At 38.6% G+C, this 19,033-nt stretch overlaps 1 protein-coding gene across 6 annotated transcripts in view; it reads right to left on the bottom strand.

Moving 5' to 3' along the window:
* The window catches only part of MCTP1 (multiple C2 and transmembrane domain containing 1), a 174,594-nt gene that overhangs the window by 134,793 nt on the left and 20,768 nt on the right, over positions 1-19,033 (bottom strand). For 2 of the 6 annotated variants that reach the window (XM_060280196.1, XM_060280197.1), the window contains exon 1: positions 1,381-2,167. The exons of 2 other annotated variants lie outside the window; for them this stretch is intronic. In XM_060280196.1, the coding sequence (XP_060136179.1) occupies positions 1,381-1,404 (24 nt within the window). In that variant the 5' untranslated portion in view covers positions 1,405-2,167. Of the gene's footprint in view, positions 1-1,380; positions 2,170-19,033 lie in introns of those variants that run through there. 2 more of the 6 variants (XM_060280198.1, XM_060280194.1) reach the window with 2 other exon arrangements.

Below are 19,033 nucleotides of genomic sequence, written 5' to 3'. Positions count from 1 at the left end.
ACAACAAGAAGTTCCCATGCCAGTAGGATGTACAAAATGTAGCAACTGAGGCTGTTATCATAGCAATCCTCTTACAGATGATAATATCACATTATCAGTTCAATGGCACCTAAGCTCCAAACCACGTGAACAGCTGAGCTTTTGATGAGCTTCGTCAAAGCAATGAGCTGTTTAATTCACACCCACCCCATACTTTAATCACACTTCAGCACGAGAAAACAGAATTTGGCCATATACACAATCTTTTGCATGTGTTTAACTGCATCAGAGCCATAAAGGAATCCAGAATGCCCAAACAAAGCTAGGTTTAGAACAGTCTCAGAATCATTACCCCAATCTGACAGCTACTTCTAGTTTCTAGGTTACTGATCAAGTTAAGATAAATTCAGAACCATTATTTTTTAATTGGCAATGATTCTTTTAAAAGGCAAGCAGTCAGAGCTGTAGAATTCACTATAAATATCTGATACATCTAGAAAATTAGTATGATTATTCTGTCATTGTTACATTTCAGAATAAGCTTCATTAAAGGTGTGCATCCCTCTCTTCTTCAAACCTACTTATATGCTCTAGTGCTTTTTGCAGGCATGCTTAGCTGAATTCTACTAATATATTCCAAAACCAAAAATCTTAGTAGTCTTAGGTCCACAGTATTAGAAAGTTAAACTAGCAAAAATATTTAAAAAACATCCAGCAGCTAAGTTTGTATAGACCTTTAAAAAATTCAAATTCTCCTATTGCCTATGCAGTAATCGATAGCATATCTTTAGATTTTGCAAGTAAACTGTAGACATCTGAGAAGCTTGTTTTGTTTCAGCACTGCTAGTAATCTGCTCAATAAAAGGCTTTGTATCTTAAATACATACTAACTATACCTGCTAGCAACTTCATATATCCTGCACATGTCTATTCAGAAGAAAGCCACACCAATAGGGCTTATTTCCAGGCTAAGTGTGATATAGAACTACAGCCTTTTGTTGTTGTTGTATTTAAATAATAATCATCCTAGTGATTTCAACTCTCTCAGCAAATACAGATGAGATATGATTTGAAGTATCACTATTTTATAGCAGCAAGAACTCTGTGCAAATAATCTAAACTGACAATCTTTTAAATCAATACATTTGAAACCAGACGTAATACTGAAAAACATATATAGTAGAAAATAGGTTTCACATGGTTCTCTTAAGAGACTTAATAACTATGAAAACATTTACATTGCTATAATTTTTCCAGATGTAGCACCTTTAGGTCTTTTGTTTTTATAATTATCTTTTTTTAAAAAAAAACCAAGAACACATAAAATGTACCCAATTAATCCCTAAATATAGCCTTGCTGCAATCACTAGCAACAGATTAAAGTAGGGAAAGGAAAATTACCTTATCGTTCTCAAATGGCAACATGTTCCCTGTTTTCAGTTTGGAGAATCAAACAATCATGTTTGGGCTTCAACATCCATCAACACTTAAAATTACTCCTATAAATGAGTTATCCCCCAATGATACTGTTTGTCTCCATCTGGCAGGAGTGACTTCTTAGCACACAGCTTGCTGCTCTGAACTGCAGTCACTGGGAGGGACTGTAAAAGGAAACCATAGAGTGCGAATACAGTTGCTTCACAGCTTTAAAAGGATATGACTCACGAATCTAATCTCCCATCTCACTGTACTACATCTTTTAGCGTCTCCAAACACTGAACATGAGATGCCGACCAGTTTTGTTGGATGTTTTCAACAAGTGGGCAAGAACACACAATATTACTTTTCAAAATGCTTAATATTCACGTAAGTATTCAACAGGCAGAAGTCACAAGACACAGCATATCCTACCACTAACACATATAGCCTGTCATCTTACTTATGTTATTAGATCTCAAAAATAATGGTTTAAGCCAGTGCTTTTTTCTGGGGACAGTCCAGTCAAAGGTGACTATGGGGTGCGGCACTCATCTCGCTTTTCAGGCCGAGGGAGCCGGAGTTTGTCCACAGACAGCTTTCCGGGTCATGTGGCCAGCATGACTAAACCGCTTTTGGCGCAATGGAACACCGTGATGGAAGCCAGAACGCACGGAAATGCTGTTTACCTTCCCGCCGCAGCGGGTACCTATTTATCTACTTGCACTAGTGTGCTTTCAAACTGCTAGGTTGGCAGAAGCTAGGACAGAGCAATGGGAGCTCGCCACTGTCGAGCGGATTTGAACTGCTGACCTTCCGATCAGCAAGCCCAAGAGGCTCCCCCCCCCCGAGTTGTTAAATGTATGGCACTTACTATAACAACTTCATGGTGAGTACCAACACACTGGCTTAATCCTAATATGCACTAAAATTACAGTATATGGCTAAAACACAGAGGATCTGATTCAAAAGATGTCACTTCACTTCTATACTTGCTATGGCAAGCTAATTACTACTGCAGTGCAGACTAATTACCCAGCACATCCATGTGTTCTAATTTACAGAGGACTGCCCCCTATTTGAAGTGTCATCCAATTCAAGTCTGGTTTAAAGATGAAGACCTAATAAGAAGGGAGAGCAGGTGTCTTGAAGTTACCCACAATTTCACCTTTCCTTCCCCTGCACAAGGTTCTAGGGGTTCTCCCAACCCATATCCCTTCCAGAGGGATTTGGGGAGGGCACTGTAGTCCCATTGCACTACTGGGAATAGCTGCACTAGCTTCTGCTAGCACAATGATTTAGCTGAATATGGCCCAATATGATTTTTCCTATAGTGGTACTTCCATCCCGAAAAAGCTAAATTATTTGCCAAACTGAATTATTAATTAGAATTCTACTCCTTGCTCAGAACTGCTGTCACCTGAACAATTGGTGAAATACACTTTCTCCATCCACCCTGCCCCACTGCAGTACTGTACTCCAAATTTATGGGACGGAAATGGTGGCTTGATCGTGGCTCACTGTTTTGACATGCGTGTCTGTATCACTGCATCAGAAAGAAGAAAAAGGATGGACTATCAAGTCAAGTATGACCCAAATGCTAGGCTTCACAGACATGAAAATGGGCAATGTAAATCATATAAATCAGCTTCAGTGCTTAATCTTCTCTCAAAAGACTATCATTTTAAAATGAAACAATGACATTCCATCTATGATTAAGGCAACTGCTTCAGCCAAGAACGAGTTGTGCCATTAGGTGGTTGAGTCTAGTATGAAGAAAAAGGGGTGGAGACAGGAAGAGTACAGAGAATCAGAAAGACTGTGGCAACATGGAAACATGCCCAATATGCCACTTATGTGAATGCTTCAAACCAGAACAGTCACTTCTCCGTTTTGTGTGCCAAGGATGGAATACAGCAGAAGTGGACCCAAGTAAGAACTACACTCCTGCAGACTGTTTAAAAGAAGAAGAGGAGATTATGTTTGTCAATTGAGGATTATATCCAACTAAATTCTACTCAGAGTAGATACACTGAAATTAATGAACTGAAGTTGAACATACTAATTAATTTTAATTGGCGTACAGTATGACTAGCACTGAATACTTTTGAACTTTTTTGAATTTACACACTTTTTTAAAAAAAAAATACTATTTATTAAATTTTCCACTTTAACAATCCAATCAAACCATATTAAATATTCCAAATTATACATATTATTCAATAATCAAACAGTCCAAATATTATGCCAAATTGTAAAAAAAATAATCGGAGGTATCTTCCCATGTTCTGAGGTTGGGGGGCTCTGATCAACTTTACACACAATTTTAATATTTCTGTGGCATTTAGATTCCTGCAAAATATTGAATATTTTTAAATAAATTGGAGAATATAAATATTTGACTCATACATTTGAAATAACCTGGGCTTCCAAAATAAGGAACAAGCTTACATTGGGATCTATTATTCAGTTTATTCTTTCCTCCTTTCTGATAAAATGCTGTGTTTTAATGAACCTCTGCTCAAATAGGAAAAAGTAAAATTTCTCCACTTGCAGACATTTTTCATTCTGCCAGTAGTATAATTATTCCCAAGACTTCTGCACCATATTATAGTCATGATTGTGTCTCAGCTCTAAATTTTTGGCTGAATAAAGCATTTTCAAACTTTTTTCAGGTAAATTTGTATCAGGCAAACAGACTTCATATAAGGCAATTATGAATTTCAATGGGAATTACTCATGAGTCAGACTTTTGGGATGAGTCTCTTATATACCACAAGTGTCCTTATTTCCTATTACCTGCCCTATTGGGTTTACATTTTCGTATGTTGTCAACTCTGCCTAATGACCATGCTGGTTAGGAATGATGGGAACTGAGATGCGAGTGCATGGAAAAACCCCAGCTTCCTTACACCTGTATTTCAAGGGTGTGCATCTGCCTAGAGATCCAACTTGTTTGAATAGATCAGGGTTTCCCAAACTTGGGTCTCCAGCAGTTTTGGGACTATAGTTTCCATCATGTATCACCTGCTAGCTAGGGATGATGGGAGTTGTAGTCAAAGAACAGCTGGAGACCCAAGTTTGGGAAACACTGGGATAGACCTTTAGGCTGAGTGAAAGTGCCTTAGGAGAACTGCCTTCTATGGGAGGTCTCAATCTTAGTTTTGTTTCTTCATTGTTAATAGAACGGCAGCCTTCCCGTGACATCAAAGGCTTCACTTCAGCCTGAATGCAACTTATTTCCCTTTCGATCTATCTATAGATGCAAGATGAAAGCCACAATGTTGTTCTCACACAGAAGGGTATCTAACAGTAAGAACAAATCGGCACACATCCTTAATAAATTTTTAATCAAACATTAATTTTCCATTCAGTTTCAAGGTTCAAAACAAAAGAAAAAGAAAAGAAAACCCTGAGCTGTCCTACAGTATATGTACTGAAGGGAAGAAGGCACCAGAGACACTGTACATAGATTGTTTTGAAAGGTTATTTCTTGGCAGAAAGATTTTGTGTTAGGATTCTTGCTGGAGTGAAGGCAATTAATGGCCACACCACAAGGGTTTCCTCACTTAAACATAAAGCTAAAATTAATGCTGCAGGGTAAGGAAGATCTTGCTATTTGATCAGTACGCATCAACCAATAAAAACAAAGCTTGGTGGCATGTGTGTCCACAGGAGGGGTACGGGGGGGGGGGGTAGGACCAGTACCCTTGGTGAACCATGCTCTCTGTATTACTACACAGAAAAAGGTATTTAACTCGCATGTGAGTTCCAGATTATTGTTTCATTTTAAAGGTGATGTAACTTGGAAACCACTGCTTTTTGAATTTGAGGTGCTCATGATGAAGTGGGTGAGCATAGCCAGTTCACTTTTAACCATAACTGGGCTGAAGTGAAGGCTGAAATTCTATACCCAACTGAGTCAAAGTTCAAGCCCATTTAACTTGGTGAATATCTAAACCAGGCATCCCCAAACTGCGGCCCTCCAGATGTTTTGGCCTACAACTCCCATGATCCCTAGCTAACAGGACCAGTGGTCAGGGAAGATGGGAAATGTAGTCCAAAACATCTGGAGGGCCGAAGTTTGGGGGTGCCTGATCTAAACAGTTGAGCTGTCAAAAGCCTGTTAAGGTAATTAAGTTAAATGTAATTAAGTTAAAATGATTGCAACCACATGCACAAGGAAATTACTGGGGGGGGGTCAGGGTCAGGCTCAACATACAGAGGGCTGAACATACACAGGTCTCAGTGAGTTAACATAGTGTTTGTGTGTCCAGTTGATAAGATTAAAGCTTCACTAAAAGACAAAGTGCACAATTAAGTTAAACCTTGACAGATCTTAAATACAGATTTATTGATGCAGCTCTCCAGGTACTGAATATTGCATTAAATGTGAGTAAATGGAAAGAGCTGTAACATCTCAAGTCTTGTTCCTAGAATGGCTAATAAAACTATCTTGCAGGTTCTTTTGTTTTGCATGCATATTGTCATTTACCTCTTTAAAAATCATCTATGAAATAAAATCACTCATAGTTTTATTAAAATCACTCATAGTTTGGAGTCCTCCTGCTGTTTTTACAAGAATTAGTTCAGAATATAAATTAAAATGAATTATGGTGCTGGAGGAGACTCTTGAGAGTCCCATGGACTGCAAGAAGATCAAACCTATCCATTCTTAAGGAAATCAGCCCTGAGTGCTCCCTGGAAGGACAGATCGTGAAGCTGAGGCTCCAATACTTTGGCCACCTCATGAGAAGAGAAGAATCCTTGGAAAAGACCCTGATGTTGGGAAAGATTGAGGGCACTAGGAGAAGGGGACGTCAGAGGACAAGATGGTTGGACAGTGTTCTCGAAGCTACGAACATGAGTTTGACCAAACTGCGGGAGGCAGTGCAAGACAGGAGTGCCTGGCGTGCTATGGTCCATGGGGTCACGAAGAGTCGGACACGACTAAACGACTAAACAACAACATAAATTAAACAACAACAGAAGATAAAATCCATTTTTAAAATAAACAAAGCTTAAATATGAGTATTTATAAATATTCAAAGAGAAGCTTTTTTTCCCCTTTAAAATTAATGATATTCATTGTTCTTGCACGTACTTAATTCTGGTATATGAACCATAATTAATCTGATGACTGGCAATGCTGAAGCACTAGGGAAGAGGGCTAACCAAGGCTTCAAGTCAGAGGTTATAAGCATGTAAACATCTAAAATTAAATGCGACTTAACCTTTTTAAAGTTTGGAAACAAGTAGTTACTTGTTTAATGTAGTTACTTGTTTGATGCAATGATAAGACCACAAGGAAAATCAACACATAGTGATATACTGTACTGGGTTTTGTATGCAAGAGGATTAATAATAAAACACAGTGCTTCCCCCTCACCAGCCTCCAAAAGCAGAACAGCAAGAATATTTTTTTTAATGGAAATAAAATTGCCTACTGTTTCAAAATATGGTTTTATAATACAATGCTGTACACTCATTCCAGGAAGGAAGCAGCACTGAACTAAATAGAACTTACTTCTGAGACATGAATAGGATTGCATTATTAAATTGCACCCCTCCCCCCCCCCAAAAAACACTACCCAATACCAAGTGTTGTATTTTAATAACCTTATTGGAACTAAGTATTTAAGCAATTACAAAACAAAACTTGTTGGGACACCCCAACACAAACAGTCTGGCTAGTTATTTCAAATCAAGGTCATTAAAAATCAAATCATTGTGTTCCTTTCTTGGCTGCTACTACAACATAAAGCAGTGTGTTTATTTTAAGTAGTTAGGGTTAACACAATAAAATGTTCCACTCCCGTGCAATTATGGACATTTCCAAAAATGTGCATTAGTAACAATATAAGCGTGGGCATAATTTTGTGTGCAAGTATTTACCGTATTTTTCAGTGTATAAGACTAGGTTATTCCCCTAAAAAAATGATGTCAAAACTTGGGGGGAATCTTATACACGGGGCGATCTCCGCCCCCCCCCCCATTTTCTTACATCTGGGTCCCCAAAAATAGGGGGCTTATTATACATGGGGGCATCTTATAGATGGGAAAATACGGTATATTGACTCCAACAGTTCATCATAGCAAGCAGATCGATGGGTTATAGATTTCTAGAACCTGAGGGAACACCTTTCTCTGTATCAGCCAGTGTACCATTTGCTGTGCAATGATTTTGCTCCGCTATTTATTACAGTGGTACCTTGGTTTTAGAACACCTTAGTTTATGAACAACTTGGAAACAGAACGCTGCAAACCCGGAAGTAGGTGTTCCAGTTTGTGAACTTTGCCTTGGAAAATGAACATGTTCCGTTTCCTGTTGAGTGTGTTCCATTTGTAAATTGAGTCCCCCGCTGCTAATCAGAGGCTTTCTGTTGAGTGTCGGCTGTGGAGTCCTAAGCACCCACGCAACACAGAGATGATATCTGGAGCTTTTGTTTTTGCTATTTTTTGCGTTTGTGTGGATTTTTCATTTTTTTGGTGCGACTTGTTCTTCGTTTTATGGGACTGACTTGTGACTGTGGCTTGTGACTTCGCTTTTCCGACTGTGGCTTGTGAGTTTGTTTTTGTGACTGTGTGGAACCCAGTTCAGCTACTGATTGATTATGTGACTGCAGAAATGGATAAAAAAAAACATCTAAACAATGACTATCATCACTGCACGTAAGAAAATAATAATAATTTTAATTTTTATCATCTACAATACTGTCTTATTTATTTTATAGTACAGTACACTGATTATTGCTTTCATTTTATGGATCAATGATTTTGTTAGATAGTAAAATTTATGTTAAATTGCTCTTTTAGGAGTTGTTTTTAAAAGTCTGGAACGGATTGATCCATTTTGCATTACTTTCTATGGGAAAGCACACCTTGGTTTTAGAACGCTTTGGTTTTGGAATAGACGTCTGGAACGGATTAAGTTTGGGAACCAAGGTACCACTGTACTTCAGTTCAAGCCATTAAAACCATGATTCTTCTAACTACAGTGGGTACTAGGCATTGCAACAACAGGCCTTAGACATGAGAAACAGCTTGCCATAGTGGATGACAATTTGGAGACATAACCATTCTTTTCTATGGGTTACTAATATTTTAAAAATAACTTGTGGAGATGTCCTAAGGTCACATGGGCTTTTACAGCAGAGGAAGGCTTGAAACTGCTGTACACACTGTCACTCTGTAGATTAAAGCTGTGTTTCATTGCTAGTCCTCATACCATTGTGTATATTTGTAGACCAAAATACATTAGAATCCATATCTGAGGGTTTCTCATAAGGGCTACGAGACTAATTTCAGCAGGCATTTGCTTGGTTCAATAGTTTCTAGGCTTTGTTTTTCCTTTTAAAGAATTACCGGTATTTGCCATTTTTTCAGCTGTGTCTGGTCTGATAAACCAGAACCAACTAGTCCAGTTTGTTTTACGTGCTATTTTTTAAAAAATGCAATTCATATTATTATGTGCAGTTGAATATATGGTAATTAGTTTCATACTGCAATCATCTTATCACATAATATACATTTAAACTTAAATATATCATTCTCTCTCCCATTCCTTTTTCATGTGTCATGTCATTTTAGATTGAGAACAGAGACCATCTTTGATACTGATTTTTGTAAGCCACTCTAATAACGTCAGAAAGGCTTCAACTCATACAAGTTCTTGGAATATGGAAGGAGCAACCATAAGGAACATGGTGCCCTTACGTGGCTACTGACATATTTAAGGCAACAGCAGTTTACAGGAGCAACCGTGAAATCCTTTGCTTACCCAAAAATTATGCACCCACATACCTATATCCCCTACCTACATCAGTACCTGGAACTTTTAAAGCCTACCCACCACAAAAGGCAGGAGAACACAGCATTACTAACTGTGTTAAGTGTAATGGTGGTCTTCAGGTCAAACTTTTGCAGCTGTTGTTGTTGAAATTCCCCCCCCCCCCCCGGAGAACAACTATAAGAGGCACTTTGCAGTGCACAGAAATTATCTCTCCCTTCTCAGTTTTGCTGCCGGTGTTTATCTTCACAGCCTGCATGACAGTAGAAGGTAGCCTTAAAAGTTTATATTCTTTTACTTTGGGGGAGGGGGGTTAGAGTCAACATCACTTGCGTAGGTTCTCTTTCTATTTGCTTGTTATATTTCCTTGTTAAGTGAGAGGTTGGGGGTGGCCTAAGGCATGGTTGGTATACTGCATGACAACGCAGTACTTTTGTAAACAAAGAACATATTTAATGAAAACTATTATTATTATTATTATTATTATTATTATTATTATTATTGAAAAGAAAGAATGTAGCCCTAAAAGCAAAGAACAAAGATTCTGTCAACTGCTCCTCATACAACAGAGGTGGCTGGCTAAAGCCTTTAGAAGCCTCTAAGTGTATAAACACACAAGATATTTGCTTTAGGTTTCTGTGATTAATTACACTTTGGGTGGGTGCACACATTAGTCAAAACTTACTAAATGGGTTGGATTCAATGACATAAAAAGAATCCTGTTCTAGTCCAGCTGAACTTCCTCTAGAATTGTACATCCTACAATCAGAGGGAAGTAGTCATAAACTGAATAAATTCCAAATGTTATCTTAGTCACTGCTTAAACAGCAAGTTGAGAATTGAACAAACTGTACTTCTCACAGGATTATAAATGCCAAAAGTTAGATATTTAAGTTTATGTGTCACTGCTCTAGGCACGGGCAGAATAACTTCAAAAAGTAAAAGGAATGAACTATTAGCTACAAAATGTTTGCAGTGCTATTTGCAGGCTCAGGAGAGTCTGCTACTATAAGAATGGTTTTAACTCTAAAAACATTAAAATAATAAATAATAATAATAATAATAATTTATAAAAGTTTTTTTTTTTTAAAGGTTTAAACTCATCTAGCAATCAGCTAGGACTGAACATGCTTTAGAAACTGCCTTCGCTACTATGCCCTGTTACAGGGCCCCCCTAAGAGTGCAATCCTAAATTTATCATCTGGAAATCAAATTAAAAACAAGAAAAACAGTAACTACCTCTGTTCTCCATCTATGCAATTCCTTGCTTTTGGGGAACCTCAATGGCTTGTATCCACATACACCTATGGTATGGGAAGACACATTGCTTACCGGTACTTTCACATACATGTAAAATGAGTCAACTGACTCTTTAAATGGGGGAAATTAGGTTGAAAAGTAAACATGGTAGCACAAATTGAAAAGGAGCTTTAAATGCAGCAAGTAAAATGGAAACTTTACAGCCCAACAGGTGACTCTGCAGAACCAAGCAGATTCCTGTGTTATCGACGTGTTTCTAAATCCTCACTGCACCTGCTTAGACTGTTAGAAAGTCCTGAGGGATAGGTCAGTTGGTACGGCAACCAAAATGGGAAAGAAATATATAGTATATCAGACAGTATGAACAGCAATGAAAAAGATCAACATGTCGACTTCCGGTCTCCCGCCATTGTCGTTCGGCGGGGAGCGTCTCGGTCTCCAAGGCCCCCATCGCCGCCAAGGAGGGGGTGAGTCGCGTGAGCGCTGCGACCACCCGGAGAACCCCCAGATAGAGTGTTTTGGGGTCCTGGATTTCCCAGCCGTGCTCCTTGAAGTTACGGTCGCTGCCCGGAAAGCCCCTTTTTGGAGCCCCGAGAGCAGACTCATCGTGACGGAGCCTTGGGTACTCTGCTACCTCGGCGGCGAAAAGCTCCAATCCAAAGACAATGAAGAGGCAGATACCTCCAAAAATAGAATTCGACCGTGAGTAAATGGATGCAAGATTGATTTAAGAAATTAGAAAAAATTTGGTCACGGGAGGGGAGTTAAAAAAGGAAACGGAGGTCGCTCCCCCCCCCCGATATAACCACTTTGCAGCTAACTAGCCTGCAGCCGCGTTGTTTGAAGGAGGCTACGAACTCTCATAAAAAAGTTAACTTGAACCCTTCCCTTAGGCGGCAGAGCCAAGGGGAGAAGATATTTTAATTGTTGACCTCTGCAAAATACGATTGGAGTACAATCCCCGCCCTTTTATCTGGGAACAAGACCCTCGAAGCCGCGACCAGCTGAAACAGCGAGGCTACGAAGGGAAAGAATGTATCAACAATGGTGAACTTTTGACTTTTAGCCACAATACTATCGACATATTAACTTGACTTCTAAGAGACTTTGGAATTTAGGAAGTTTCCAGACCTTGGAAACAAAAGAAAGGATTTATTTTGGACAAAATATAATAAAAGAATATAGCACCACCCCAGGAACTATAACATATGCCTTCCATTGTAATATGAGAAGACAAAGGATGCAGCCAGACAAAACACCCAACCGACAGTCAGAAGAGAACAGCTTACAGTACATTTTGGAATTTATCCAAGAAATGACTCAAGAAATGTGTAACTGTAATAGAAACTCACAGCCCCTAATGGAAAATTTACAGTCACAGCAGCAGGAGGAAGAAGACAACAATAATGAAAATCTACAAGAAGAAGAAAAGAAGGAGCAGCAGATTGAAGAGCAACCTGTGAGAGAAGCTGCGAAAGACATTTATTTGACTCAAGGATCTCCAGATCAAGATGGAACTTGGGGTCCTGATTTTCCAGTGAGAGAGGGAGATCAGGCCCCAGTTAGAGACAATCAAGCTGTGGTAGATGAAGATGATTGGATCTGGTTTTGTGCCTCTCTAGTGAGAGAAGGGGGACACAATCCAGACAGAAGATGGATGATAACAGGGGACAAGGGAAATGAAGATGTGGGAGGGAGACTGGCTGAAGACTCAAAACAACAGAAGGGGAGGAGAGGCGAATGGTGTGGGTTGGAGTGGTTAAGAGGGGGTGTGGGGTGAAATTTTTTTATGGAATATCAATTAATGGATGGTTTAAAGAGGTCTGAAAATGGAAAGGATTAAGGAGCCGGTTGGGGAATAGAGGGAATTGTTACCCAGGGGAGGGAGGGGAAGATTTAAGAGGAATTGTAAATACATATGAAGAAGGAAGATTTGGGAAAACGATATATTTGTTTAGGGAGAAATTAAAGGCTAAGGGATATAATTAGAAGAAGTTAAGATGTCGTTTAAAATTGAGTAAGATATATTGAGTGAAGAATAAGATTTGTAATTGTCGAATTATTTTGCAAACATTGTGAAAGCTGTATAATGGGATTTAAAATAGATTCGGGAAGGGAGGGACGGGGAAGTCGATGATACGATATTAACAAGATTGGGTTTTTTGTATTTTGTTTTGTTTTCTTTTTGCTTTTTTGTATTTTTCTTTTTTTCTTTATTTTTCTGTGTTTTTGTTATATTTTCTACCTAAAAATCTTCAATATTTTTTTTAAAAAGATCAACATGTCAATTTTTAGCACTTTTAAACTTGCTGAACCCGTGGTAATTTGCTCAGTTTGAAATTTAACGACATTAGTAAGACCCATAGCTGCCAAGTTATCCCTTTTTTAAAGGGATTTTCCCTTATGCTGAACAGGCTTCCTCGCGAGTAAAGGGAAAACTTGGCAGCTATGGTAAGACCTAATCAGGCAGATGACTTTGATGAATTTTCAAGATATTAGCTCAACAGGCATCATTTTGTAGGATATAGAATTTTATGCTTTAAATGGTGTAACTTCTGTTGTTGTTGTTGCAACACACCTTAACAAAAGGGGCACTTCCATGACCTTTTGATTATGCAGTTACTGCCCTGAACTGTCAAGCCATTCAGGTTTGGGGCTCAGGATCTTCTGCTTAAATCTTATTTATTTAACCAGACTATACACTGTTTAATAATAAAAGGCCTCTAAGTGATTTACATAAAATAATCCTAAAAGATTACTGATAATATCAACCGATTAAAAAAAAACACCAAGTAGGTATAGTAAGACTATATAGATAAAATCAACAGATGGACAAACTGTGTAGGAAACACAAAATGAGGAGTGTGTTAAGTGTTTATCTTGTCAAATTACATGAAGTAGCCTTAGATTGCAGAACATGAGACCGTGCTGTCAACAAGGAAGATTTCCAATACTTTGCATGTTTTTCTTGCAGTTAATGCAAATAGTCATCAAAAAATAGCACAGGTGTACAACCCGGCTTAGCTCTTTCAAGTTACTTATACCTCCTACTGGAATAAAGGGATGCATTCTCTTTCTGATAGTCCAAAATGTTTTACAATCAGGGGGGAAAAACATACTGTACCTATAACTCAGAATGAATCAATCACTTGTTTATCATTTTGCTGATACATCAGAACAAAGGAACTTGAAAAAAACCTAACTGTGGGAAAATGGAAGGACAACAATCCAGTTTGTAGAGTTAAGGAAGCAAGAATACCTGTTTGGTTGATAGAAGGTAATAATATTCCATTCTCATTATTAGAGATTCAACAAATTTGTTTTTCAGGAACATGACAAATGTTCCTATAAGGTACAAAAAGTGGTTTATTCCAGGCAGCCTCAAACAAAGAGGAAAGCAGTGTCTGCTTATGTTTTCACATTATACTGTATACATATTGCACAATACCCTGATATTTTACGAAAGGAAGTCACATTTTATAAATAAAAGAAGAATGTTGGACAAGAAAAGTTCCTTTAGATCTAAAACCTGTGATACCAAGACTTGGCATACCTATGGCAAATAAGGAGTGACTGGGGATTTAATTATGACATATGTGATGGAAAAATACATGTTATTTTACTAAGATGTAAATATTACCCTGCCTGGTGGTTCAACATTACAATGGCAAATGTTCCTGAACATAAAACATGGTTTATTTTCATACATGGCCAACGTTCTCAATTGCAGTTGGCAGGAACAGGTTGCTTTGATCACACCCAGCAGAAATCCAACACAGCAGTGCAGCTTTAACTGTGGAAATTCCTGTTGAAGGGATTAGTCACCAATATCCCTTGCCATTAGGTGGGTTTTGTGTACTCATAGAGCCAGTCCTATCATTAGATTTGAGGGAGGGGGGCACCACTGAGAAGGCTTTCTCTCCTGTTGCCAGCTTTCACACCTCAGAAGGCACTGGCACGTGGAGGAGAGTCTCTTACAGCAACCTTAAGGCCTGGGTAGATGCATACGCAAAAGAGATGTTCTGCCAGGTACTTGGGCCTCAGGTCAGGCAGGGCTTTATAGTGTTAATATAGCACCTTGAATTGGGCCCAGAAAAGAATCAGCAGCCAATGCAGATGGGCAATGAATAGCATAGTGCAATCAGAGCACACAGTTCCTCTAAACAGCTTAGCTGTCATATTCTGCACCAGCTGAAGTTTCTGGACTATTGTCAAACGCAGCCCATGTACAGTGCATTGCATTGCAGTCATTGAACTGGAAGGTTACCAGTGGATAGACCACAGAAGCTCAGAATTTTTTTCCCCCAGCATAAACTCTATTTATTGAAGCTATTTGTACAATTGCAATTTTGCAAACTGTACAATACTGTACTTGCACCTCACCTTTGTACAATCTAGTCTTCAGTGATTTATATTGCCCCTCAAATCCCACCCTCATCCTGCCCAAACTTGGCTCCTGCTTGGATATTAAGGTAAGAGGGAACACTGGTCCTCTTGAGAGATTTTCAATACTGGAAGAAGAGATAGCCCCCACCTGCAGCAACCAGTCAAGTTTCTGCTAGCGGTGCCATGGCCACTCAGCATCTGCAATGGTGAGTAGGTTTACTTCTCACCATTTGTTGTCTCCCCCGTATAATGCTTTATTTTTCACCAACAGGAATGGGCAGTAGTCATTAACAAAATATTCTGCAACATGTGATTGTGGCTCCCCATTTGATTGACCTGCTTTTGGCCTTCTGCCCTCCAATTTAAAATATCCAGGGATAGACTATCATCATAATACAAGGGTACAGTTTGCTTGGCTCCAATGTAGTATTCACAATGAATGGAGGAAAATCACTTTGTAGATAGGCAATGGTATAAGTAGCAAGGTATAAGTAGCAAGAACTATTTCAGGATATTCCGATCCTTTGCACATTGAATTTAGTACAGTACTAACCAAAGTTACTATCTGTCCTGATAATCATACTTTATATTTTCTTTTTAAAAGCTATTCACACAATTACTAATTATGTTATTATTTATTCAGAATACTTATCTTCCATTGTATATTCAAGAGAGGCTCTCAAAGCATGCCTAGTTTTACCATTGAATTGGCCATCTTTAACCTAGTTTGCTTGGCATTTCTTAATGTCTGCATCTCAAATTTTATGTATTTGCTGCAAATGACTAATCAAAATATTAAGTTTCAGAACTGTGACCAAAGACATTCAAATGACATGCTACTAAATTCATGAGTCTCCAGCCCTGGGTTATTTTAGAAGATGACTAATTACTTTGTGTAATCACAGAATGTCTGTCAAGCATTAACTATATACAAAGTTTCTAAGCAATTTGTTCATTTGTGACAACTGCAAAATACAAATCTCAAAATTGTTTTCTTTACTCAGTAGTATTGTTTTCTTTGTTAAAAATAGAAACTACTGAAAGGAAAACAAATGTTGAAGTTAAATGAGTAAGAATAGCATGGTGATTTGCAGCTGAGGACAACTAAGTATGATTAACAATTTGCCACCAAGACATCCATCAGTGTTTAAATTAATATTTGTTCTTAAATTAGAGGACTTACTGTTCTGTTAAGCATGCAGAAAATATCTAAGTATGAAGATCTCTTAAGGGCTTAACTAACTTTTTAAAAAACACGAGTGATTTTTAAAAATGCATTTCTTCAAAACCCATTAATAAATCAGAGCATATCACAATAAAGCATGTGGAGACTACACTTAAGCCGTGTATCTGAAGAAGTGTGCATGCACACGAAAGCTCATACCAAAATATAAACTTAGTTGGTCTTTAAGGTGCTACTGAAGGAATTTTTTTATTTTGCTTCGACTCAGACCAACACGGCTACCTACCTGTAACTTAAGCCTGTAGGTCAGGATATTAAAAATGTTAAGGAATCAGGTGCAAATTGCATCAAAATAAAGCAAAGACAGCTAGCAAGAAACTAGTGAAATTTACTCTTTTTTTGTCTGTCCACACCAAAGATTCTGTAGTTGATTTTTAATTTGATCTTAAGTTATTGTGGCAATATTTTATCTTCTAGGTGAGCTCAGCATTCTCAGATATTTGGGGATATAATACAGTGGTTAGGGAAATATCGGGGTTCAACTGGGCTGCCTGGAATGGTCAACAGAATCAAATTGTCAGCCAAACAGGACATTTATTTAAGCACTGCAAGGCTGGTGCGACACAACCACAACCAGCAAGTAGCTGAAGGGTGGCACCCCAAATATGTTTGAGTATTTATACACTTACAAGGGAAAGGGCAGATATGTCCATATGACAATGCTTCCTTCTACTAGCTTCCTCTGGTTTAAGCATAAGGCATAGCAACTTTCTAATCTTTTGCCCCTTCCTTTGTCCTCAACAGTTATAGCAATAGCTCCTGCTTACATGTTGCTTCTCTCATGCAAACACAACCTTCACATTCCAGCCATCACTTGGCTCAGCCCTTATCACACTCCTAACAACTGTACCCCATATAGAACATAGGACCACAGATGTATACAGAAATAGCAACGACCTGCTAAAAAAATGCAGCATGAGCTACAGCACATACTCCTATCAAGGAGCCCAAGAGAAAACCTGCTACAGTGGTACCTCGGTTTATGAACACAATTGGTTCCGGAAGTCTGTTCATAAACTGAAGCGAACTTTCCCATTGAAAGTAATGGAAAGTGGATTAATCTGTTCCAGACAGTCCGTGGAGTACTTAAACTGAAGCGTTCATAAACTGAAGCGAACTTTCCCATTGTAAGTAATGGAAAGTGGATTAATCCGTTCCAGACGGGTCCGCGGAGTACTTAAACTGAAGTGTTCATAAACTGAAGCATGGGTGTAATTGGTTCCGGAAGTCTGTTCATAAACTGAAGCGTTCATAAACTGAAGCGAACTTTCCCATTGAAAGTAATGGAAAATGAATTAATCCGTTCCAGTTGGGTCCGCGGCGTTCATAAACCGAAAATTCATAAACCGAGGTGTTCATAAACCGAGGTTCCACTGTATACAGAAGCTCCTTAGCTTATGTGCACAAAATCACCAAAGTGGGGTCTGCTTTCTAAGAGCCAAAGCGGATATGACATTAATTAAGCTGTGCCTTTGCAATTAATGTGCATATGTGTGTGTGTTTCTTGTGCAACTGAATCACTGGGAGGACCTGATGATTATCAGAATTTTCATAAGTGCAAAAGGGAAATATAGCCATTTCCTCTCTGCTGTGTCCTAGGGAAAATCTCCTCCCCTCCCCAGTTGATTTTCTATTGGAAAAATATCAAATAGCACAGAGAACAAAGGGGTTTTTATCAGCCTTCCAGCTTATCTGCATTAAAACCTGGATGCCAAATGCAAAGACAAGTTATTGTCTCTAGTTTGGCCTTAAAATTCCAGCTTCGCCAATAAAGAAAACCTAGCAGAAGACAAACAGATACAGTGGTACCTTGGTTTAAGAACAGCTTAGTTTATCAACAACTTGTATTAAGAACGCTGCAAACTCAGAAGTAGGTGTTTTGGTTTCTGAACTTTGCCTTGGAATAAGAACATGTTAAGCTTCCTGTTGAGTGTGTTCCATTTGTAAATTGAGTCCCCCGCTGCTATGGGAAAGCACGCCGTGGTTTAAGAATGCTTTGGTTTAAGAACGGACTTCTGGAATGGATTAAGTCCGTAAACCAAGATACCACTGTAATCTGCTACTTGAGGGGAGCAGAGAACTAAGGCACAGGTAGCTGGTACCCTGATTCTAATATAGAGGAAAAGATACACCTGCAGCCTTAGCACATGCCAATTTTCAAATCAGAAGCATCTTATGCAGAAAAAAACCACATGCAAAAAGTGACCTTTTTAAAATGATTAATAGGCATATTGCTTTATAGATATTTCATTGTCTCTTAATCTGTTAAATTTAATGTATTTTCTGATCATACTTTTGGTGTTAGTCTATGACCTAGGAGACCAGGGTTCAAATCCCCCACTCAGCCATGAAGCTCACTGGGTGATCTTGGGCCAGTCACTCATTCTCAGCCTAACCTACCTCACAGGGTTGTTGTGAGGATAAAACAGGGGGGTATGTGCACTACCTTGGGCTCTTTAGGGGAAAGGTGGGCTATAAATGCAATTAAACGCACACACACACACACACACACACACACACACACATTGTAATTTACTGAATAGCCATGACAACTGAACTCAGTATTATTTTTTATTTTTATTTATTACCCACCCTTTACTGTAAGGTTCCAGGGCAGGTTACAGCATTAAAACATCAAAAATAATTTAAAACAACCCATGCCAGTACTGGCATGCACCTTTATTCTGCAGAAATCCATTGTCATTACTTAAGTACGCTTTAATAATAAATCAAATCTGACACAAAAAATTCGTATTTAGTGGATGCCACACAAAACTGGAATACTCAGCAGGATGGGCCTCAAGGAGTTACCGCATTGAGATATAATATTAAACTGTCTAGGAGCATCTACTGCAAGAGCAATGCAAAACAGTTCAAATAATTAGAAATATATAACAGTTTCTTTTCACGCACTTTTAAGTAACCACTTTATTACTAAACTGCAACACTAGTTAGGCAAA

This window comes from Zootoca vivipara, chromosome 11 (assembly GCF_963506605.1).
Source record: "Zootoca vivipara chromosome 11, rZooViv1.1, whole genome shotgun sequence".
Lineage (NCBI taxonomy): Eukaryota > Metazoa > Chordata > Lepidosauria > Squamata > Lacertidae > Zootoca > Zootoca vivipara.
The sequence above is the reverse complement of the archived record's forward strand: the minus strand, read 5'-3'. Positions and strand labels throughout refer to the sequence as shown.